The 26436-nt window shown below is 37.9% G+C and overlaps 1 protein-coding gene across 2 annotated transcripts in view; it reads left to right on the top strand.

Moving 5' to 3' along the window:
* LOC124270371 (protein cycle-like) overlaps positions 1-26436 on the top strand; it is a 134340-nt gene that overhangs the window by 56087 nt on the left and 51817 nt on the right. For both annotated transcript variants that reach the window (XM_046705409.1, XM_046705408.1), the window contains exons 4-6: positions 17590-17728; positions 20977-21079; positions 22589-22746. In XM_046705409.1, coding sequence (XP_046561365.1) covers positions 21036-21079; positions 22589-22746 — 202 coding nt within the window. In that variant the 5' untranslated portion in view covers positions 17590-17728; positions 20977-21035. The remainder of the gene's footprint in view (positions 1-17589; positions 17729-20976; positions 21080-22588; positions 22747-26436) is intronic.

The raw sequence follows: 26436 nt of genomic DNA, 5'->3' as shown, positions 1-26436 counted from the left end.
TTACACTCACTCACTCACTCACTCACTCACTCACTCACTCACTCACTCACTCACTCACTCACTCACTCACTCACTCACTCACTCACTCACTCACTCACTCACTCACTCACTCACTCACTCACTCACTCACTCACTCACTCACTCACTCACTCACTCACTTGCCAGAAATTGCCAGTTTCTTGCCCAAAGACAGACCACGAATGAAAATAATAGCCGTGAAGCCACACCTTCTGTGTTGGCTCAGTGGAGGGAGACAGTCAACAACATGGTCTTGTTCAAATGTTTCGTATGTGTGTACTGAGGATGAAAGTGTTTCTAAGTATCATAATGTTTGCAGTATTTAGATGTTTCAGTACCCTACTGTCTAGCTTGGCTACAATATCTGTATTCAGGAGTAAATCTAAAAGCCTTCAAAAGTGTATTTTTATTCAAAGGATATGATGTCTGCAAATCTTCTCTTACCAATTTCCATTTTGTTCCTCATCTTGGTGTTTGTTTGGTTGGTAAAATGCTCATGAAAATCAAGGGTAAGCAATTTGAATCGACAGAACCACGGAAATGCATCCAGGAGTTAGAATTGGGATTAACGAACTCACCTGGAGGTACACCTGCACCCAAGTTAATCTTGCATTGGTGTTCTGAATAAAATAATGTACTGTTGAATTGTTTAAAAAAAAATTAATTTAAAGTATCATGTTAATGCAAAATTTCCATCATGACAGGTAATTATACGAGTGAGTGAGTGAGTTTAGTTTTGCGCCTCTTTTAGCAATATTCCATCAATGGTAATAGTCATATTAATAGTCCGCTTATATGGCGCTCATATCCAGAGATATTGCCTGCTCACAGTGCTACGTACATTACTATCCCCGATCATAGGACACTGTCGCAATTTCTTATACTTTTTCAACTCCCTGGGGATCATGCAGCCAGACAGGGACACCAGAAATGGGCTTCACACATTGTACCCATGTGAGGAATTGAACCTTGGTCTTCGGCATGACGAGCTAGCGTTTGAACCACTAGGCTACCCCACTGCCCCAGAGATTTTGTCAAAATAAGAGTCAAAATAATTATTGAATAATTACTGTGGCATTAAATCCAAGCCAATAAAATTACATTTCTCCTGTGCCTATATTTATCTAAAGGCCATTATATTTAGGTTCAGTGAACTGTTTGGTATTTAATCATGGCATGTTGGTACTAAGACAATATACCGCACAACTACCTGCCGATTATTGATGTCATCGAGAAGAGATTTTGTCAAAACAGGAGTCAAAATAACTATTGTATAATTTCTGTGGCATTAAATCCAAGCTTCCATAATAAAATAAAATTTCTCCTATGTACCTATATTGATCTAAACGTCATAATATTTATGTTTAGTGAACCTGGTTGATATTATGGCATGTTGGTACTAAGACAATATACCTTATAACTGACTGCCATTTCTTGATGTCATCGATAAGTCATAATTGCCTGCTACCGAAACTGACATGAAACGTCAATATGATGTCAAGGTCGTTCCCCATGGATAGGTAAAACATTGTTTCTGTACATGTTTAATTATTAAGATTTCAAAGTTTAATGGAAGTGACGTAAAGCGGAAAGACATTGCTCTTGTATCGACATTACTGTCACTGTTACGCTGTTTGACAAGCTCTTGGGGTATAGTGCTTTGTAAACACAGCTTGAATTTGCTTGTTGCTATTCCTGATTTGTGTTTCAAGCAAAGTATCTGTCTAAATCCTTGGAGATTTGACCATGAGCTTGACGCCATGGTGTTACCTCCCCCTAGTGGTCCGATTCTTTACATCGTTTCCAAACTTTGTTTCAAAGGAGACGCGGAAGACATTCACAAATATGCGCACGGTTTCTGTGTTTATGGGGTGGGGCTTGCCACTGGTATCTGATCGCAACTCTGTGTTCCCTCGAGTCCTAAAGCGTTTATCTTGTGTTTCGGCCTTGGCTTGTTTTGGCAACAATTCTGTTTACTCTTTGGGTTTTCTTCCCAAAACTTTGTATGACAGGCCTGTGTGTGTTGTGTACACAAGTGTTGAAAATTCGATAAGCAAAACAATGCCCACATTGCTTTTGATGTGGGCACTGGAGCTCTTGCTCGAGCCGAACCTGCCAATAGGACAATATCTCAGTGGTGATCCAATCCGCGGGAGGGGAGCAAGGGTTAAGAACACGGATTTTCATTTCTAAACCGACCGGAAAATAGTAACTTTTGGATTTAAGAATTTTCTGCAGATGTGAAGTCATTTTAGTTACACGGGAAAAAAGTGGCATTGATGACTCTTGTCGGGTGTGAAGAAACAGGATTACTGATGCGCGCCGTAGTGAGAGGCCAAGTTCAATTATGTGTGTTCTCGACAGACAAGTGGAACGTATTTGATTTCATCGTGTGTTTTCACGTTAATCAATAATGATTTTACTAACTGTCATCAACAGTGGATACTAATAACCAAGTTCGGATACAAATATCGGTGAAAATGTATCGAAACGACTATTACCCTGAACCCTACCACAATGGTATTCACCCCCATCATTTCATGTACCCTGCAGCAGAGGATTATGGGTACTCCCCCGCCCAGTATGCATATGCATGAGGAGAACATGCATGTTCCGTTGTACATGAATGATCATTATGGTGAGTAATTAAGATTCTCATTGAACAAAGGTTATTTTACTTTTGTTGTACTTATATGTACTGTATATTGCCGTAGATAAGCCGATCTCAAAGATAAGTCAAGGTCCTAACTTAAAATCAGTATCAAAATGGTATGTTCTGTAGATAAGTCGACCCCCCAACCTTTGCACATATTTTCGTCATGATCAGTCATCGGAAATAGTGTCAACAAATCCATATCGAATTACGCAAGTTTTTCCTCCGATATTTATAACTTCGTTCCACATTATTCACACTATCATATTGTGTCTAGTCATGCCTTGAAATGAAGTTTAGCGAACAGAAAATGGATATGTATATATATTTTGTTTTGCTAAAAGTCATATTTGTTTTAGCTGTCCACAAACTGTTTTCGTGTTGGAAATGGCGAGATCATGTCAAACCTCATTGGTGACAGGTCAAATTGTTCCATGCATAAAAACTATCCTGGAATACAGCAAAATGCAGTCACATAACCTTAGTTATGATAATAAATATTTGACATTTATAGAGCAAAACCTGCAATTAAAATGACACAATGCTAGAATGTATTTCTCTTAATAAAATAATTGTTTCAGATACTATATTTTCCCGATCACTGCATCAGAATTCATTTCATACATAAGTTCTCAGCATCCTTGAGGTTCAATCACCTGATGAAGGAGTGAACATATACTCTGAAATATCGTGTTTGTTACATTAAAGATACCCATGAAGATCCATGTCAGAAATGATCTTCAGCAACCCATGCCTGTTGAATAAGGCAGCTAGCGCGATCAGGCGGTCAGACTCGCTGTGTTGGTTGATGCAAGTCATTGTCTCCCAATGTCATCGATGCTCATGATGTCAATCACTGGATTGTCTGGTTCTCGATTTTTTATATCTCCTAATGATGTAGTTTGAATATTGCAAACAATAATAATAAGAAGAATAATAACTAAACAATAAGGAATTTAACATTCACAAAACGGTTGAAGTTAAGCAACGTTGAGCGCGGAGAGGTCTTGGATGGGTGACCATGTTTTGCAGCTTAACTCCTGAGAGTTTTTAGGACTATAGTCCTGCCCCACAACGAAGCACATGTGAGGTGAGGTGAAATTGGGTTTAACATCGTGCTTGAGGATATTTCGCTCATATGACGACGTGCATGCGTGTGTATGTGTGTGTGCGGCTGCTTGTACTAGCCCAGACTTAAGCTGGTTTTATAGTGCTAGCCCACTGAGATACCATGCCGCAGTGAAGCATGAATACCCCACTCAGACACATTATACTGACTCTGAGCCGACCAGTCCTTGTTGTACCCATTAATGCTGAGCGCCAGGCAGGGACCAACAAGTACCATATTTTAACGTGTTTTGGTATGACGCGGTCGGGGATCAAACCCGCGACCTTCCGCTCTCCGGGCGACGAAGCACATGTGATACATTTTGACTCTCCTTAGGCAGGTGAGATTGTTCAAAGTTGCCTCTGTTCACCCAGCAGAAAATGGGTACCGGTGGGATAAGTCATGTGACTATCAACCTTCTAGCGCCTTACAGGCAGCTTGGGTTATTCAGAGTAATAATCAGATTGTGTGTCAGTGCTTTGAACTTGTGCCTTGTAAATGGAAAAGGTTCATTATAAATTCACAATTATTATTATTATCATTACTTATTGTTGATAACCATCTGGTAACACGGATCATCCTAGGTTGCCTAGGTTACTATACTTACAGACACAATCATCCAGTTGAAAGGTTTTTCAAGAAAGGAATCATATTCTACTCTAGTTGTTCTAAAATAATTTGTCACACTGAATCTATAAGTAAATCAGGGCTTTCAAGAGTTCAGTGTATTGAAAGCTTTATGAGAAAGTGTCTGAAGCTGCCATATTAATGTAGAACCCGAGCAATGACTGTCACCAAGAGCGTGTTCGAGGTGTCAGATAAGAACAAATGTATAATCATCACATGTTAATGGCTCTATTGGATGCTTGTACCATATTTCATTCTTTATAAATGATAATGTTTTCGATCTCATCTTTTCTTTTGCATCCTGTCAGAGCATATTCATTGGTTTTGTGTTTATCTGTTTATTACAGATTTATGGACAGATAAATGATCACCTATGATTTAAGGTTTCAAATATTGATGTTACGTTGTGCTGCGGCTCTGTCTGAAAAATGAGATGACATCGGTTCTTTTAAACAGACGGATCAAAACAGCCTTGATTTTACCTTGAGTGTCTTCAGAAATCCTAGAAAAAGGTGCATAATCTTCCTCATTAAAGTATCCAGTTAACCTGCAGGTATGAGCGTCAAGACGTCTAACACATTGAAATTGTTGGGAGTTATGTCCCCTTGACATAACAGGATCCACCGGTTCTTGTCTTATTTTATTTCGACATTTGACCTGATTTTAGTCATTGGTTTGTCAGTACCAAATGTGGACCCATGTTTTGGGGTTTGACAACAGTTGAAACTATGAATACACAATGCCATTTAGAAAGTGGTCAAATGTAACATGTGTTATATTTGGGATGACACTTTCTTTGTAAAGTACAGATTCAAGTACTTTTGTTGAATCCCATTCGGGATTCGAACCCACACCCTCAGAGTCAGGTACCTAATCACCAGCACACAAAGTCAGACGCCTAAACTGCTCAGCCACTGCGGCTTCCGCTTGTCAGACACACTATAATATTCAGGCTCTCGCATACATCTATTTTAAAGGTGAAATTACTAGCTATTTTAATTAATTTTAATTAAAAGATTGTATTGACACAAAATGTATTCATCGTCAGTCTCGACTCATAATCTCTGTGTTTAACTACATTAAAACTATAGAATATGTGAAATCAAAATAATACTGAATATTGTGATCCAAAGCTGTATCAAACATAAAATTTTGGTAACTGGCATTATTATTTCTGTCTTCCCTGTTACAGGGGGACTGGAACCAGTGAGTGAGTTTGGTTTTCGCGCTTTTAGCAATATTCCAGCAATTCACACCAGAATGAGTACAATGTACCCATGTGGGGATTCGAACCCGGGTCTTCAGCGTGACGAGCAAACGCTTTAACCACTAGGCTACCCCACCGCCCCCTGGAACCAGAAGACCACAGAGTCATTTAAATTGAATTCTTTTGATTATAGATACAATAAGAACTGAAAAAAGAACCACCTGCAGAGGATTACTTATAAAAACTGTTGTCTTGGTCACAGTAAGTCCACGGAAGTGTTATGCCATTAAGCAAAAACATATACAGTTTTCACGCACACACGTTCACACATATATTATGACAGCAGACAAGATATTTAAAGCACTGAAGATGGAAACACATTAACTGTTATAAACATGTCACCGCCGTGCTATTGCTGGAATATTGCTAAAAGCGGCGTAAAACTCACTCACTCACTAGATGTCCATACATGAATTTATCCCATTAAAGCCAAACTCTAGGGTGTAACAACTAATACCTATAAAGTTTTTTTGTATAAAGCATCCTTCTGCTTTTTGGTAGATGCTCTATCCAAAGTAGTGAACTATATCTTAAATTTAGAATGTTATCCAATCCCGATTTTGAACAAGAGGTCAAAGTCAGGAACATCCCCCTAATGATACTGTGGCTTGTTAGCAACTGAGTAACAATGTTCCGAGAGTATTACATTATACCTGTGGAGAGTGGTGTGCTTTTTAATTTAGACTTGTGCTAGATTTAGACTGAGCTCTGGACAGTACTACAACCCTATGGGTCTTTTCACTATATTCTGACCCATAGAGTTGGAGATTCTAAACTCTGGAGTTTTTTTCGTAGCTAAAGATACACAAAGAACTTAAAGGCACAATGTCATGCGTTTTCGATTTTGGTCTATATGTATATTGGGGCATATGCACTCACTTTAGCTTCCTATTGATGCAGTTAAAGGCCATTATCCCTTACGACTTGCCTGAAATCAATAATTGAAACTTCGAGGCGAACAGCTTCCAAACAGATAATACTTGCCCTATATAGAATGTAAACGATTGCTCCTTACATCACACGCGGTGTTGTCGGTGCTTGCCGAACTGGCCGCAATCACAAGTTGCGGATATTCGTAAAGAGCATTCAAGGGACATAACTCTATCAGTTCAGTCAGTAGAGGGCGTATGAGTTGATTTAATGCAACGTTGCTATAATTCATTCGAACTTTTTAAATTCATATTGTAATGCATAATTTGTTTGGGAATAAATTATATGGCAGCTTCGCTTGGGGCTGATAGTTAGTATTAATTAGAGAAATGCAATATTGATTTTTAGAGAAGTATGGTGTGATAGTGTGCCTTTAATTAATCGCCCCCTGTATTTTTGCAATGATAGGTTTTCAACACATATTTATATCTTCTCATGGTGGCCACAATGGAAAAGCATGAGTTTTTCTGACCCATATGATCATTTTACTCATAAGAAACGACAAAATGATTGGAATCTGTGATGATTTTATGTGATGATAATTGCTCATTTAAAAAAAACACACCAATTTTCACTCAAAACCATGTCTGTACAAGTATGGCCCTGGAATGATTAATGTTGAATTATTGGTTTAATGTGAACATTCAACATGTCATTTTGTGTGTCTTACACGATTCAAGGTCAATACTGAGTGTAACCTCCATGTGACTGTATAACAGCCAGCACTCTCCTCCTCATACCCCCAGTCAGCCTCCTGATCCTCTGAAGGGCCAGTCTGTGCCATTCCTCGTGTAAATCAGCTTCCAATTGGGCCAGGTTCTGTAGAGGAGGAACCTTGTGTGGACATGAAAACCAATCATGTCCCAGATATGCTCCAAAGGGGCTCATTCGGGACGCATTCGATCATGAGATATGTCAGGGGGTGCTTAACTAAGTTCTCTGTGTATATTTATGTGAAAGACACATAAAGAACTTTAATATATTCTCATCAAACAGAGAGTGATACATCATAGCCTTGTTATCAAACTTATTTGTGGGATTGCTACTATAATGAATAGTCTTTTCAATAATATATCTAATTTCATGTTTACTATTATCATGAAAATATTCTGTTATATTCATGATGTTTTATTGTGTATTATTATCACGAGATATATTCATTTTATATACTTGGCTAGGATTAGGAAAAGATCTTATACAGTTATATTGTTCTCTTTAAATTTCAAAACTACCAGTTCATGTGATACGTTCAAGTTATGTACATTAGATGTCCAACCCATGAATTCATTCCAAACATTCTAAACGTTGTCACATTTCTATAAAAGATGGGATATAGTCTCGCACTGCTCATTACAAAATGGGCAATGACTTGTGTATCCGTAGATCTCTATTCGCTTATGGAATTCAGACAATAATTTTCAATGGGCGTATTGTGGTGAATAATGCATAAAAGCATTGTTAGTTTATGTGACATGTGGAATATAAATTTGTCGTATAAATCCACAATGCATGGATTGTTTGGATGATTTTAGTTTTATGTCCTTCAATATTTGGTGTCCTCATTTCACAATTTATTACAGTATATTTGATGATCTACTGCTTTCCCTGTACTTCTCAAAGCTTGCCATATGAGTCTCAAAAGTTGTTTGATAAGGATGACAACATTGAGGGCCTCTTTATAGCTTTTAAATGTTTTATGGTAAATTTATAGAAAACAATTTCAAATTTGATGCCTCGCTGACAAAAATTATATGTGACACAATTAATTTGTGTATTCTATTCTTAGAGAACAATTTCAAATTTGATGCTTAGCTGGCAAAAATATTTGACACTGCATAAATTACCTATTTGATTTGTATCATCTATTCCTAGAGAACAATTTCAAATTGGATGCACAGTTGACTTGAAACTTATGATTGACGAAAGTACCTGTTTTGATTTGTATGATTTGTAGTCCAATGGGGTTTTTCAGGTGAACAATTAATATACCTTCTTTATAGTCATGATTTTGCTGTAGGTTTCAACAAACAGCCAAGGTAACTGTCACCTTGTCTAAAACTCCTGGTAACATAACTACTTGCATGTGTTTTTTAAACGATTCTTAAGTGATTCTTCGATGACACTAATGGTAAAGTTGCTCCCCTTTTAGCTGAGATTTCTTATTATGGAAAGGTTTTGTAACTTTTATGATAGACGAGTGTGTAAAATTATTAAAATCATCGTTACATGTATAAGAAATTATAAGAAAAGAAATATAATATAAATGATTTTGTTTAGTGCTTACTCACAGAATCTTAGTTTGCAAGGAGGGACAATTTTATATAGTAACTGTGTAACTAATGATAATAGTAAAAATTTTAACTGTCAATAACATCATACAAAAATCCAAACTCAAAACTGAATCAGCTGGAAAGTTCACTGTTTCTGGAACACAAATGATAAATCATTCAGGATGTCATACCTGTATTCTGGAAGCGGTGCTCCTCTTGTACAAGAACACCATATTTGGTCAGAGCCTTCTCCATCTTTGCCTGTACTGGAATCCAAATTCGGTCTTCTGTATCAATACACACAGTTTACATGTACTTGATTACCACACTTATAGAATCCTCTGTCTGATACATATTGTTATGGAAATATATTTACTTGAACTGAAGAAACTTCATTGCAGATTCTTGGAAACTACTTCATCGACAACTAGTTATGTGTACTATGTACTGCAGTTTTAGATCAGATCTAAAACAGCGAGGTAGTTAGGATATAAATATATTTGATAAAAAGAGTATTTAAATTTTAAATTTAAAATCAAACTGAATTCATAGATCAGTTCTGAAAAAGATTTCAGTGATTACAAGAAAATAATAAATGAAACCAACACATATGTATTAATTTACAAAAATGGAATGTCAGAATGTAAGCGAGAATCTGTTGCACGAACATTCCTTACGCACTGTAGAAAAATCAATGATTGTCACACCAAGCCCTTGTTGTACATCACACAGGAAATTACTCTGAGAAGTCACCTACAGAATATGTTCAGTGCAGTCGAACCACACACTTTGTGACCACAACCACTGTCATTGCATCTTTGTTTCAAACTGTCATAGATCTAGTTTTGATGCTCGAATGTCAGAAGACGCTGACGATCACCTCAGAGGAAGTCCAGTCAAGAAGTTATTAATAGGAAGCACAACATCCTCTCCATGTTCCCAAACCATGTGATCGGGTAAAGACTATATGATCAGAACTGTTGTCATGCAGCATGGCATTGTGATGAATGGTCACATGGCAGCCAAGTGTTACAGGATAGACAGATACCAGATACCAGCGAATATTCGTGGAAATGGATTCAGTACGTTTATCTAAATTCACTGCAACCAATAGCTCCTTGGACTGACTCCATGTGGAAGGATAGGATCATTTTGAAAGTCTCCCAAGCAGATGTAAAAGACTGGGTTACGATTTTCTAACTTGATTTGCTCACGTGTTTCCTGATCAGTTTCACGATGTGATGCTGCCTTCAAACATTCACGCATGTGGATATGTTGGTTGAGTACTCTAGTGTTCAATATAGGTGGATATATCAAGTCTTCAGCATGAATCTTGACGTGTTTCTCGGTCCGCTGACTGTTGGTAGCGATATGGTCATGAACGTACTTAGTGACCAGTTTGATGATAAATCTACAGGTAAGTCTTCAATACACATGTCCTGTGAGAAAACAGAACAGTAAAAGAACTACTAAATACAATTTGACATTTCTAAATTTCCTTTCATGTATCTCAAAGCTGAAAAAAATATTTTTCATGCCCTGTAAATGACCTCTGATTTTTCCCATTGTTCAAAAGACTGAAAATTTCCTTCAGATGCAGGAAGATTGAGTTACAGTCACTTCTGATTTATTGTAAATACTTTTGCAATGCCTCAACCATTAGGGACACAAAGCTTCACATATTTTGTCCATGTAAGGACTTATTCTGTGTGCCATTGTGACAAAATGGCCTTTTAACCTCATGACACTAGGGTAGCCAAGTGCTTAATGTGTTCACCCTTCACACCAAAGACCTGGGTTCGATTCCCAAAGTGTGGACAATGTGTGAAGCCCATTTCTGTTGACCCCTGCTCTCACAACCCTTAGTACTGTAGACAGTGATATCGGGTAATGTTATATATATGTGGCTTTGGTTTGCCAGTACCGATGTTGTATCATATATACCAACTTAAAATATATGATAAACCCAGTAAACCTAAGATCTGTTGTAAAATGCAAAGACAGGAAATATTTTCCCAGATGTAATTCCTGAAACAAAACTCAGGTCTACGGATCAGACTTTTAATCAACGCACGGACAGTGACAGCATGGGAAAGTAATCCGGGATTAGTGAAACTATCATGAGATATTGCCTGGTAATTCATGTGATGGTATTAGCAGCCATCAGTCATACATCAGATTATTTGACTGGGAGAAATAGTGATGGTATTGGAAGGAAATGAGATTGCTTGTTGTGAAGAATGGGTAATTGTGTCTGATTAGGAGATGGGATTGTTTGTGATTTGATTTCTACGCTTTGGATGGATGGATGGAGGAAGGGAGAGAGAGAGAGAATCCTGTTTTCTGATTGAGGGATTGATGGAGGGAGAGAGAATGGGGGGAGAGAGAGGGAGAATCCTGTTTTTTGATTGAGGGATAGATGGATGGAGAGAAAGTGGGAGAGAAGAGAGTTTCCTGTTTTCTGATTGAGAGTTAAGGACAGACTTTTTTTTCTTGTTTTGAAGAAAACAAGTGTACCTTTAGAGAGTGAAGGAACAAAAAGTATAAAAATATGTTAATGTTTTCTAAAGGAGAGTCAATATATCAGTTAGAGTATGGGCATAGCATCCTGTTTTCTGTCTGATTGAGGGACAGAGTATTTGTTCTCTGTTGTGAAGAATAGAGAATAACAATAGAGTACATAAGAAGAAACTAGTATTAAAAGTATAATCATGTTTTCTGATAGACAGTTAATATATTAGTTTTTCCTTTGATTTAAAGAGGGAAAGAGTATCTATCCTCAAATGCACCACACCACACCACACCACACCACACCACACCACACCACACCACACCACACCACACCACACCACACCACACCACACCACACACCGTTTCTGATGGAAATAGAATGCCGTCCCATTTTCTTCTTAGTTGGACAGAGATAGAATATTTAGTCTTTTCCTAATGAGACCAAGGGTATCTCTACCTCTGATGGAGAGAATAAAGAATTCTCTTCCTCTAATTAAGAGAAAGAGTATGTATCTTCCTCTGAAGAAGAAAGGAGTATGTCTTCTTCTAGTGGAGCAAAGTATCTCTTCATCTGATGGAGAGAAAGAGAATCGCTTCTTTTAAGGGAGAGGGAATTCAACTAGATAACTACAAGGTACTATTACCTCGGATGTAACCTGTGAAGATCCGGATGTGAACTGATCTTCAGTAACCCATGCTTGCCGTACTGATTTGTTTGACAAATGTCATCGTATCCCAGTTGCGTAGATCAATGCTCATGCTGTTAATCACTGAATTGTGTGGTCCATCACTCTCTCACTCACTCACTCACTCACTCACTCACTCACTCACTCACTCACTCACTCACTCTTCACTCACTCACTCACTCACTCACTCACTCACTCACTCACTCACTCACTCACTCACTCACTCACTCACTCACTCACTCACTCACTCACTCACTCACTCACTCACTCACTCACCTTGATGTATTGGTGTTCCCACAATCAGTATCTGTCTACAGTATAAGTCATCTGTCTGGAGCTACTGTGAGCATGTCACTCTACAGATACTAGAGTATTTGATCCCACTCACCGATAAAACATACATCTCGGACTGGCCCCAAATATTCAATTACTTTCATATCTAGCTCAGTTAAAGTAAAACTATATATCTGTTTGATGTTTCCATTAATGATGTACCAAATTCTTTTTTCATAACCTTTTCATTATAATTGTACAAAGAAAGTCATTACCTCAAAGACAAAAGAGAATCTTGCAAACTCACAAGCACAAGATGCCTCTGAAGGACTGAATGGTTCTTGAAAACAGATTTCAAAATATCCTTGTGACATCGTAATATTTTCATAAGTATACATGATTCAAAAACATGTTTGGATCCAAGATCACCCCAGATTATTAAAGTCAAGTATTCTACGTCATATCCAGGCTGAATTCGGCAAAGTGGTAGACACTCCTGCCAGGTTTCTCTCCACGTTCAACTGACATGAGGTAGAATAATGTGGAAAATGGCTTCAACAACGACTTACTCACTCACTTGTAGGTCATCATGGCTCACTTAATGCATACTCAAATTAATGTGGGTGTCTTCTATGCCATTAATACACGTAGCCCTACCTTGAAATTGGAAAGCATTGTCTACTTAATCGGCAAATCAATTGTGTGAAGAATGTAGACCTGTGTAGACTGTACAACCATACACAGGCTTTCAGAAATAATGTTACACATTCCAGTATTCAGGATTATCTTGACTTGCTCATGCCGATATTAAATCGACTCCAAGTCTGCAGCAATTGACAGTAAAAATTCCAAAATTTAATTTAATTTAAATTGCTTTGAATTTATGAAAATAGATATTAAAATGATCAAATGTTTAACAATGTAATTTATTCCCAATTGTCCAGCCATTGTTGCATAGTTAAAAGTTCTAGAAAGACTCTGCGTATTATGTAAGAATAGCATGAAATGCCCCAAAATTGAATTCAATTTTTTAAATTCCTTTGAATTTATGAAAATCAATATTAAAATTATCAAATGTTTAACAATGTAATTTATTCCCAATAGTCCAGCCATTGTCACATAGTTAAAAGTTCTAGAAAGACTCTGCGTATTATGTAAGAATAGCATGAAATGCCCCAAAATTGAAATCATTTTTTAAATTCCTCTGAATTTATGAAAATCAATATCAAAATTATCAAATTTTTAACAATGTAATTTTGTCACAGTTTTCAAGCCATTGTTGCATAGTTGAAAGTTCAAGATAGATTCTGCGTATTATGTAGGAACAGCATCAAATGCCGAAAATTTAAATTCAAATCAAATTCATCCTTGTATTTTACATAACCAAGGACAAAGACAGTGCCAATACGAGACTGGCTGCTATCACAATTAGCTCTGAAAGTGTTTGTAACTGTCAGATATGATTTGCGTTTTGACTTTACACAGAGATACAGACTCTCTCTCTCTCTCTCTCTCTCTCTCTCTCTCTCTCTCTCTCTTTACACAGAGATACACAGACTCTCTCTCTTTGCACAGGGATCACAGACTCTCTCTCACTCACACACTCAGATACACTCACACTCACTCTCACATTAGAACTCCTTCCCTTACAATCAGAGAAAAAAATCTCTCTGTTGCAGAATTAACTGGAAGAAATACTAAGCTCTTTTTTTAGAAGTTGTAAAGATGAAGGAATCACTTGCTTGCTAACGGTTTAAATAGTACCTACACCGAAATGCTGCAATAAAGAAGTTCATTATCCATAGAACTTGGTTTTCCCTGAACAACAAATTTATTGACTCTCCTTTAGAAACATGATCATACTTTTATTCTTTTAATACTTTTCTTCCTTCTTTTCTTCTTCAAACAAGAAAAATAAACACTGTCCCTCAACCCTCATTCAGAAAACAGGATACTCTGATGCTCTCTCAGGCACTCACTCACGCATGCACACACGCACGCACACACACACACACCTCTTTTCATTCCCCCTGGAACACATACAGGGTCATTGGCATCTGGTCTATGAGCCTACAAATATTGCCCTATCTCCTACCATCAGTCATATAAGGTCACAGAATGTTTGCTTCATGGATGTCTATCCTTATGGCTTCTTTTAGGGAAGTAGTACATTAATACCACTCTGCATGCCATTTCGGCATAGTGCCTTCAGGAGGCGTATAGTGACTGATTTGCCTTCTTGGTTGTGCCATGTTTTTACATCACCAGCGGGTTCGGAAGATGAAATCATGACAGGAGGTGTATTGATGATGCAACTTGCCACACCTCGTCCGTTCAGTGACATTAATTTTACGGATTATAAGCTTGTATTTTTATCACACATTAAAGCAAATTCCTTATATTTTAGCTTTTAAATTTTTTACCAAATAAATTCTGTTTTTTAATTAATGTGGAAAATTCCTCATATCTTAGCTTTTATTTATTTTGTACCAAATGAACCCAGTTGTTTAATTAATGTGGAAAAAATTCCTCATATTTTAGCTTTAAAATATATATTTTACCAAATTAATTCAGTTTTTTCATTAATGTGGAAAAAATTCCTCATATTTTAACTTTTGATGTATTTTTTTACCTAATGAATTCATTATTTTCATTAATGGGAAAAATAAATGTTCAGACCTTAAAGTACAATGTGTAAATAAACAGTCAAACATATATTTATTCATTTTTATCATCTGATAAATATATAATCAGTACATGCTTAGCACATGGCAGACATACTATCTCTCAACGTAACCCAATAAGGTTATTTTTAAAAGTCCTCGAAGTCCTAGAAAATGGACTCGAGTCCAGCTTTAGCGAAGTCGCCCTCGAGTACCGAGTACTCGTGGAAGCCCTAATAACCATGGTATATTTCAATGATATAGGTGAGCATGGAAACATTATATTGTATACAGAGATGCCAGTCATTAGAATTTGGGCATAATAGCTATGATGTTGACCGAAAATTGTATTACATTTGTCCTCATTAAAACTATTATTTTATTTAAAAATATTTTTTTCAACAATTATTTTCATGCATAACCCATGACTAAGTCCAAAATGTTAATGCATCATTTTACAGCAAGATTATGCAGGAAAATGAACACCTCACCTTCAATAACAATGTTAAAATATCCATAACTCAGTGGTAGAAGGTCTGTGATATGAAAAATAAGTGTTTTGTTCAAGACTACCTGTCATGCTTCTAAATGTGTAGAGGGTAAAGCTGCTATTCGCCACAATCAAGTAGCCCAGTGGTTAAGCGTTAGCGAATATTGCTTGTAAAACTAAACTCAGTCGTCAGTCACACCCAAGACCGGTGAGATCTTGTTAGTTTTTTTTTATGGTTTCCCACATGGGTACAATGTGTTAAGCCCATGTTATAATCTGGTGTCCCGCCTAATGATATTGCTGGAATATTGCTAAAGCCAGCGCCCCGAAACCAATCTCACGGGCGAAACCAATCTCACTCACTTCTGTCAAGTCATAAAATGACAGTTTTGTTCATTCAAAATAACAAAGACTATGGCTATTACTTTTCACATGTTAATAACATTGTCAGGTTTGGCTCTTGTCAATTTTCTGCATTGTGATAATATCTCATATACCGAACCGAAACGGACCGAACCGAAGGCCTTGTTCCGCAATGTGTACCGTACGGTGTTAAGAGTGTACCGTTTCACCCTTCAAATATGACATTGTATGAGTACAGATGGATTTCCAATCAAACACATTTTTTTTTAGAATGTGATAATTAGTGAAGGCTGGGTGTTAAAAATATGATAGGTGTTAACAGTTTTGCCAAATATGAATAGCTTTAGTTACTCCTGAAGTATAAGTTAAGGGATGGGTGTGAAAATATAGGGTAATGTCTTTTAATGTAATAGGACTCAGGGCCTAGATTTTCGAAGCTCTCTTAGCGCTAAGATAGTCGTAAATTAATGTTAATGTATGGCACTTATGACTATCTTAGCGTTAAGAGAGCTTCGAAAATCTAGGCCCAGATTTCTTACTCGTGTGCAATCAAAATGTTGTCACTTTTTTGCCAAAGTTTTCCTTTGGGAAACCACAAGATTGTGGAATCTGAAACATGTGTTGCTTCACCGTGGAAGTCATATTTGTTGAAAAACAAACACCTGTTGAAGCAAATGGCAAAAATTCGAAATCTTCAAAACCTTTTCACAAACAACAACGACCTGGAAACTGAAACTTTAAGAAGATGTGTAAAACTATAACATTTCTGGAATTTATACCTGGCAAAAGTTGTTTTTGTATAAATGGAAAAGCTAAACTTCATTTTTTTTAAATTGATGAAGCATTGTGTACTCAGAAACAAAAAAAATGATGTTGGATGTGTAGTATATTTTATAAACTATCCCAGTGACAAAACTGATATTGTTTCTGAAACATAATCAGCTACACTTAAGATACATCTTTGTGTGAGATGGTTAGGACATAATGTGATTATGATTATTATTTTCTTACCATAGCAATGCTAAATTTTACAGGGCATTGAGATAAATAATATCCTCTGAAATCCATGTTATTTATCTTCTCAATTTTCTACCAACTTAAATTTTCAATTTCATTTATTACAACTAACATGAGATATATGAACATTATAGCACTTTTACAAATTTTAAGATGGAAAATAAACTGTCAAATGAATTTTAATGTACTTTTTTCTTGTTTATTTTTTAGGTAGTAATGTCTTAAACCAACAGACCACATTACACATCAAATCACACTTTTCTGGAATGAATGCTAAAAATTCTGAATGTATCTTAGAGAGTCAACATCAACAACTATGAGATCTCCATGTTTCTTCCATGTTTTCTTGGGCGGTGGGGTAGCCTAGTGGTTAAGGCGTTCGCTCGTCACGCCAAAGACCCAGGATCGATTCCCCACATGGGTACAATGTGTTAAGCCCATTTCTGGTGTTCCCCGCCGTGATATTACTGGAATATTGCTAAAAGTGGCGTAAAACCAAACTCACTCACTCACTCACTCCATGTTTTCTGGTTGTTTTATTCATAGTCTTCATTGATCACCGGATTGTCTGGTCCAGACTTGAATATTTTCAGACTGCTGCCATATAGCTGGAATATTGTTCAGAGTGGCGTTAAAACTCCAACCAGCCAACCAACCATATTCTTCATTAAATTGCCAGCATATTTAAACAGTATACCTGTGTTTGTTTTCAGAGTACTTGCCTCACTCCCTCCAGGGGGCGCCAATGTACCCTTGTCCGGTCCCTACTTTCGCCTCACCAGACACAAAGCGCGGTAAGAGCAGCCAATCAAAGAAAATGGATCAAAGGAAAAGAAAAGGATCAATGATTGAGTAAGTGTGTTGGTGGAGGACAACTGTGGGTATTTAGGGGCACCACATTTGTTGTTGAGGGGTTGCCACATTTGTTGTTGAGGGGCTGCCACATTTGTTGTTGAGGGGTTGCCACATTTGTTGTTGAGGGGTTGCCACATTTGTTGTTGAGGGGCTGCCACATTTGTTGTTAAGGGATCACCACATTTTTTGTTAAGGGGTTACCACATTTGTTGTTGAGGGGTTGCCACATTTGTTGTTGAGGGGTTGCCACATTTGTTGTTGAGGGGGCACCACATTTGTTGTTGATTTGGGAGCACCACATTTGTTGTTGACATTTGTTGTTGAGGGGCACCACATTTGTTGTTAAGGGGTTACCACATTTGTTGTTGAGGGGCACACATTTGTTGTTAAGGGAGCACCACATTTGTTGTTAAGGGAGCACCACATTTGTTGTTAAGGGGCACCACATTTGTTGTTGAGGGGCACCACATTTGTTGTTAAGGGAGCACCACATTTGTTGTTAAGGGAGCACCACATTTAAGGGAGCACCACATTTGTTGTTAAGGAGCACCACATTAAGGAGCACCACATTTGTTAAGGGAGCACCACATTTTTGTTAAGGGAGCACCACATTTGTTGTTAAGGGAGCACCACATTTGTTGTTAAGGGGCACCACATTTGTTGTTGATGAGCACCACATTTGTTGTTAAGGGAGCACCACATTTGTTGTTAAGGGAGCACCACATTTGCTGTTAAGGGAGCACCACATTTATTGTTAAGGGAGCACCACATTTGTTGTTGAGGGGGCACCACATTTGTTGTTAATGGGTACCACACTTGTTGTTCTGTACATTCAGAAATAATATTTCAAACAAAGATGTTATTTTGATTTTGACCATATGCTTCTGACAGCCTCTGGGCATTGTCTACCCTCTACCATCTGTCATGTGACATGGACTATTCTCATTAGCAAGGGTCATGTTCTGTATCTTTGATAGATGGAGACAGCTGCACTCTTTTGCTTTAATCTGATACCATAGTTTAGTCTTAATTGGGTGGCAGTAAAACAGAATTATTCGCTAAAGGAAAAGATCATTTGTAAAATTAATGTATATATTCCAGACCAATATGCCGGTATACCTCTCATCAAAAGTTTAGACTCACTAGTGTAAATATAGCCACTTACCTCAGGCAACTGTTCTGAACTAAATTTTGCGAAATGTTCCATACTGTTTAAAGGTACTGTTTACACATGAACTACAGTATTGTAAAAGAAATTTGTAACGTTGAAAAAGTTATTGTCATGAGCTCAGTAAATGATAAAAATCAGTGAAAATTGGCAAATTCTTAACAAAACTTTACACCAAAATGCAGCTGTTCACATGCACGATATTTGCACATGCTTTTCAGCAATTTGATGCATTTTCCGCGTGCAATTCATCTGCATAAAGTTTGCAGTTGGTTCCCCCAAGTTAGTGGAGAAATCAATGTTCGATGTAACCATATATATATATACAATACATATAGTGAGTGTTTCAAGTGAATCTAAACTTTTGAGGAGAAGTATATTATAAAGTTCATGTGTAAAATATTAAAAAGTAGTTGGGAAGAGCAATCATTTTGAAAATTGACATTTTCTCCTATTTCTCGAACATTTTGTTTTCATATTTGTTAAAAAAATACAGTCAACTACAGTTGTATCGAATTTTGATGTGTGGAACTTAATTGGAGTTTGTCTTGAAGTGAAGCTTGTTACCTGCATATTTATTCTATAGATCCCAGAGTACGGATGAGTTTTAGTTTTTACGCCACTTTTAGCAATATTCCAGCAATATCATGGCGGCGGTCACCAGAAATGGGCTTCACACATTGTACCCATGTGGGGAATCGAACCCGGGTCTTCGGCGTGACAAGCGAACACTTTATCCACTAGGCTACCTCAGCATCCGGTCTGAGTACTGAGTGCATTAAACTGCATTTATACATCACTTCATTGAGATAATATACATTATTATCAGTTGGATAATACATGAGTGTATTCTAAGAGATGATTTGAGGTAAAATCGATAAAAAGCGTGTATGCTGAGAAAGATTAAGAAATCATGAAATGTTTTTATAAACCATAGATGTTACTAACAATGATAGAACCTCTGTCTTCATTACCATGAAATATTCCTCAAAATGTCATGATCCTGAACTTATTTTGTTGAGTAGATTCTAAATTACGAATAATCAAGCACACACACTCACAGTATCACACAAATATCTTGACATTATTCAAAGACAGATTGGTCCAGGATCCTTGACCTGGTTTAACAGATGCGTTATATATCTTAAGTGACATTGAAAGACGACTGACAAGTTATATATTACTAGTGACACTAGAGGAAGGCAGATGGCTGAAGGCAATGTTTATAGTCTCCAAGGTTATGACATTTCCTTGTGTCTTGATACTCCTCTGGTAATTGCAAGAAAGTCTCTTTCAAATGTTTTTATTCGTCTGATGAGGATAATATTGACCTGATGTTTCTCTCGTGAATTCTTAGATTGCTTACTGTTTTCTTTTGTAAGTGACATGCTGAACTGTTCTTGCTTGACTCTGGAATTTGTCAAATGAACAAGTTAGGTTGTTCCTTCGTCAAACATGGCTTTGGTACATTGTCTCCGAAAGCATTCATCGTTTATATTATTCTATGTTCAAGAAAGGGAACTGCTATAATTATTATTGTGTTATTTTATTATGACATGGATGACAATAGCTACTTAATAAATAAACAGTTATGTTGTAAACATTCCCTCAGGATTATGGTTGTCAGTATCCTGTGGGTACCACAGACACATACAGAAACTGAAAGTGAATAAACTTTAAAGCTATCCTTGGTGGTGTGCATAAACAGTTACGCAGTTATCTCCCCTGACTGTGACATCACAGCATTGTTCTTCGAATGCCCTCATAATGTTTCTGTGTTTTGCCATCTTCCAGCATGTATGACAGCAGCTGTGATATAACTGTATTGTTCCATCTTCCAGCATGTATGACAGCAGCTGTGATATAACTGTATTGTTCCATCTTCCAGCATGTATGACAGCAGCTGTGATATAACTGTATTGTTCCATCTTCCAGCATGTATGACCAGCAGCTGTGATATAACTGTATTGTTCCATCTTCCAGCATGTATGACAGCAGCTGTGATATAACTGTATTGTTCCATCTTCCAGCATGTATGACAGCAGCTGTGATATAACTGTATTGTTCCATCTTCCAGCATGTATGACAGCAGCTGTGATATGACAGTAGCTGTATGAAGACAATGACTCCCAAGATATGTACTCCAGCAGTGATGCTGGGAGTTCACGGAAATATCAGAGGTAACTGACACCCAAAGACACTTTATCACCTCGATCTGTTCAAGTTCCACCTGGGGTGGTGGAGTAGCCTAGTGGTTAAAGCGTTCGCTCGTCACGCCGAAGACCCGGGTTTGATTCCCCACATGGGTACAATGTGTGAAGCCCATTTCTGGTGTCCCCCGCCGTGATATTGCTGGAATATTGCTAAAAGCGGCATAAAACCATACTCACTCACTCACTCAAGTTCCACCTGTTCCCCCACATACCTGCCTTCCCACAATACCGCTGCAACTCCCATCAACCCACTGGTTGCTGGTTTAAGTGGTAGAGCAACTATCAACCAAATATGTACATATTCATGGAAACAAAGATATGTTGATCTGGAGTGAGTGAGTTGGTTTTTACGCCGCTTGTAGCAATATTCCATCAATATCACTTCGGAGGACACCAGAAATGGGCTGCACACAATGTACCCATGTGGGGAATCGAACCCGAGCCTTCGGCATGATGAGCGAGCGATGTAACCACTGGGCTACCCCATATTGATGTGGAGAAGATATCAGGAATTAATGAGAATAATAATGAGAATATTTATAACGCACCTTTTCCAGGCTAGATATCCTGCTCAAAGCGCATAATCTGACCATTATTACAGTGTGATTATTGTTACCCTGGGTAACCCAAGCTGCCTGTTAGGCACTAGAAGGTTAATAGTTTCACGACTTATACCACCGGGTACCCATTTTCTGCTGAGTGAACAGAGGCAATTTTGAACAAACTCACTTGCCTTAGGTGAGACCACATGTATCACATGTGCTACACTGTGGGGCAGGACTGTAGTCTTAGAAACTCTCAGGAGTCACCCATCCAAGGACTCTCCGCGCCCATCGTTGCTTAACTTCAACTGATTGTGACCTGAGCTCTATGCACTATATCAACTAGTACTGTATTTAGTATACACATTCTCCTTTTCATTTTTGTTATATTTCACTTTCTGAGATTTTGCTAAAAATGCTATCAAAATGCATAAAAGCATGTCAAAAAGCATTATTTTGTGTGATTTTGCCAAAAAGAATTGTTATTAAAAATCTTAAAAGCATGTCAAAAGCTTTTTTTCTGTGATTTTTCTAATAAGAAAGGTTATTAAATAGCGTAAAAGCATGTCAAAAAGCAATATTTTGTGTGATTTTGCCCAAAAGAATGGTTATTAAAAATCTTAAAAGCATGTCAAAAGCTTTATTTTCTGTGATTTTTCTAATAAGAAAGGTTATTAAAAAGCGTAAAAGCATGTCAAAAGCATTTCTGCAAGTTTGATGGTTTTCTTTAAGAGGGTCAGAAAGGTTCCTGAAAGTCTTTGATTGTAATGGAGCAGGGGTACTTTTCAAACATTGGTAATTTGCTGCTTATTCACCCACAATCAGTATTCTTTGTTATATTCTATCTCTGGAGTAATATTGGAAAGGACAGTGGAGCTTTTCAATCCGATTTTTCCATAATGATTCACGTTTATTCACTTACTTAATATTTCAGACAAAACCACAGCGAGATTGAGAAACGTAGACGTGATAAGATGAACTCCTATATCACTGAATTGTCCTCCATGATTCCGATGTGCAGCGCCATGAACCGAAAACTGGACAAACTCACCGTTCTCCGTATGGCCGTCCAGCACATGAAGTCATTGAGGGGTAGGAAGTGTTTTGTTATAAAGTGATGGTTCAGTGTTAGCTGGTTTAGCTACAATTTTGATATCACTGTTTGTTTATCACTGCTGTTTAATGTAATATTCCAGCTATATGGCAGCGGTCTGTATATAATCGAGTCTGGACCAGACAATCCAGTGATCAACAACATGAGCATCGATCTACGCAATTGATTACATGTGTCAACCAAGTCAGCGAGACTGACCACCTGATCCCGTTAGTCGCCTCTTACGACAGGCATGGGTTAATGAAGATCAATTTGAACCCAGATCTTCACAGGTATGAGTAAAGCTAAACTCATTCACTGACACACTCTACATTAGAACGCATATACCAGTACTATTCAGAGAGCTATGGAACTGATTAACAATCTACTTGTGACAGACTAATATGTTTTTGCTGTGAGTTATACATTGTTAATCGAGAGAATAGCATTGTGAACAGTTGCAGCTATTCAAAGCAGCATTACACTCACTCACTCACTCACTCACTCACTCACTCACTCACTCACTCACTCACTCACACTCACTCACTCACTCACTCACTCACTCACTCACTCACTCACTCACTCACTCACTCACTCACTCACTGGGCTGTCGCCTTGTACTTCGATCGCACACTTTGACACCTAATATATTTTAGATTTTAAACCTGACTCACTCAACCATTAGTAAGGATTCGAGACAAATCATTCCTATTTTAAAAATGTGGGAAAAAGATTTCTCAGCAGAAAAGTAATTTGAAATATAAAGGTTACAGCTATAACCTATCTATAAAACTATCGACAGCATCATTTAACAATATGGTAGCCTTACACACTAATTACATCCAGCTTGATTGTGGAACTATTGCAAATCACAATACTGACATGTATCATGTGAACCCACAGTCTGAGAGTCCGGCACCTGATCTCCAGCACAGCAATCTAACAAACTCAGCCACCACACAATGGAGTGAGTGAGTGAGTTGGGTTTTACGCTGCTTTTAGCAATATTCCAGCAATATCACGGCAAGGGACACCAGGAATTGGCATCACACATTTGTATCCATGTGGGGAATCAAACCCGGGTGTTCGGCGTGACGAGCGAACACTTTGACCACTAGGCTACCCAACCTCCTCCACAAAAATGGAAGTCGTACTGGTAGTTGTTGTTAGTGTCACGTCGAAGACCCGGGTTTGATTCCCCACATGGGTATAATGTGTGAAGCCCATTTCTGGTGTACCCCGCCGTAATATTGCTGGAATGTTGCTAAAAGCGGCGTAAAACCATATTCACTCACTGAGAGTATGAGCTTGAGTGTGGACTTATGTTACATTTGACCAATTTCTCAATGGCATTGTGTATTCGTAATGGACTTTGGTATATGTGTTAAACCATGCATCCACATATTGCTAGTGTCTACCACAGTTTGACTACTATGGGCAGACATCTTGAAAATCCTTGTTAGAAATAATCCTCACCCTTGTCACAGGCAACAATGAGGATTGGATGAACAAAGGCTGACTAGGTTGATGCATGTCATATCCCAGATGCTCATGATGTCAATCACTGGATTGTCTGGTTTTCCTATCTTACTTGCAGCAGTATTGCTTACTGTGATACCAACCAACCAACCAACATAAAAGAAGCAAATATCTGGTGCAGAATTCATTTTATTACTCACCCGTTAAAGATAGCACTGTTTAATTTATCTACAATGTTATTACACAAAGTGTAATAACATTGCATGACGTTTGATGTCATAGTGGTTTACAGTTATGACGTCACAATGCTAATGCTTTTGTCACAATGGGATTAGACCTTGAGTGACTTGTGGAAAGCTGAGGGTCATCACACTGTAGGCAGTTTCTATCAATTTATGTTGGAGAATAATAGACAGAATGCTAAACTCGCTTCCGTGAAATACCATTTTTACAAAACTCGTGAAAGATTTGGTATCAAACTCGCTTTCGCTCGTTTGATACCAAATCATTAACTTGTTTGAGAAAAATGGTATTACACAGAAGGTTGTTTAGTATCCTCTACATCTTTTACTGACATCTTGTACTGGGAATTATGTTGAGTACTACCAACACAATGTGGCAGAAATATTGCTGCTATTATATCTAATTTTATCTCGCCCACTCACCCATCACTCAGACCTGTGTCTAGAACTGGTCTTCAGCAACCCATGATTGTCGTAAGAGGTGACTAACAGGATTGGGTGGTCAGACTCGCTCACTTGGACATATCCCATTTGGGTAGATGATGGTCTTGCTGTTGACCACTGGATTGTTTGGTCCTGACTCGATTGTATAAAGACAGTCGCCATATATCTGGAAATATTGTTGAGTGTGGTGTTAAACAACAACGTAAAAAACTCACACTAGGAGCTGATTATGCATGGTTATGTGTTCTTGTTTGTGAATTTGAACTGCAGAAGAATGCTTACTGTGATGTTGACCAGCCAACCTACCAACCAACATACAAATAAACAAACAAACAAACAAACAAAAAATCTTCTTATAATGAGCCAGTAAATGAGGATTAGAATGATCCAGTTTTCCAAGCTTATTGGACCGCCCGTGGTGGTGGTGGTGGTGGTGGTTAGAGTGCCCCCCCGGAGAGCGGAAGGTCACGGTTCGATCCCCGACCGCATCATACCAAAAGGCGTTAAAAAATGGTACTTGTTGGTGCCTGCCTGGCGCTCAGCATTAATGGGTACAACAAGGACTGGTCGGCTCGGAGTCAGTATAATGTGTCTGAGTGGGGTATTCATGCTTCACTGCGAATTGGTATCTCAGTGGGCTAGCACTATAAAACCAGCTTAAGTCTGGGCTAGTACAAGCAGCCGCACATACACATACACACGCATGCACATCTTCATATGAGCGAAATATTCTCAAGCACGACGTTAAACCCAATTTCACCTCCAAGCTTATTGTGTGGGAACCAGCTGTTCACCAGATCTGACGTCATCAGACATATTGGGAACTGTGGACTTTTAATTTCAAACGCGAGATGCAACCGTTTACTGACCATCACATTTAGAATACCACCCGTGTTATTTCTTCATTTGAACATACTCATGCAGATGCTTAATACCGGAACAGATTATAGGCGTTCCTTGTGAGCATCGCAGTGCGTGGCTACTAATTCTGATCTTCAAAGCCATCTAGTTGTGTATGACAGTAAGCTACTTAATGTTACTATGTTGGATGGGATCCAGAGGCTTAGCTCCACTGACTGGATCAATTGACCTTGAGTTTTAGTGGAGACATGTGTTATACAAGTTACTATGACCTCATGAATCAGGGCTCAGTGTTCTGCTTGAGGTGATTGAAGGTACACCTACAGAATACCAGATACCTACCAACCATATTCTTTATTGTCACATGCACTTCCTATAATAGGGAAGCACAAGCTATAAAATTTGAAAAATAATGGAGCATCAAAATAAAAAATGACCATTAAATCCATTTAATTTGTCTGCTGCACAACTAATAACCATTATTTGGGACGACTTCAGTTAGTAAAACTAACCAACAATTTTGAAAATGAAAGGTAAGTTATCACAAATAAAAAATATATGCATCTTGAAAAAGCAGAGCTATGGAATTCTGGAAGTTGGAGCGAATGAGCGTGGGAAAGTTACCTAACCCTAACCTAACCCTATCCCTAACCATATTCGTTA

Source organism: Haliotis rubra, unplaced genomic scaffold, assembly GCF_003918875.1.
Source record: "Haliotis rubra isolate DU_JTF1 unplaced genomic scaffold, ASM391887v1 Scf151, whole genome shotgun sequence".
In the NCBI taxonomy this organism is placed as follows: domain Eukaryota; kingdom Metazoa; phylum Mollusca; class Gastropoda; order Lepetellida; family Haliotidae; genus Haliotis; species Haliotis rubra.
This window is presented reverse-complemented; position numbering and strand designations above follow the sequence as displayed.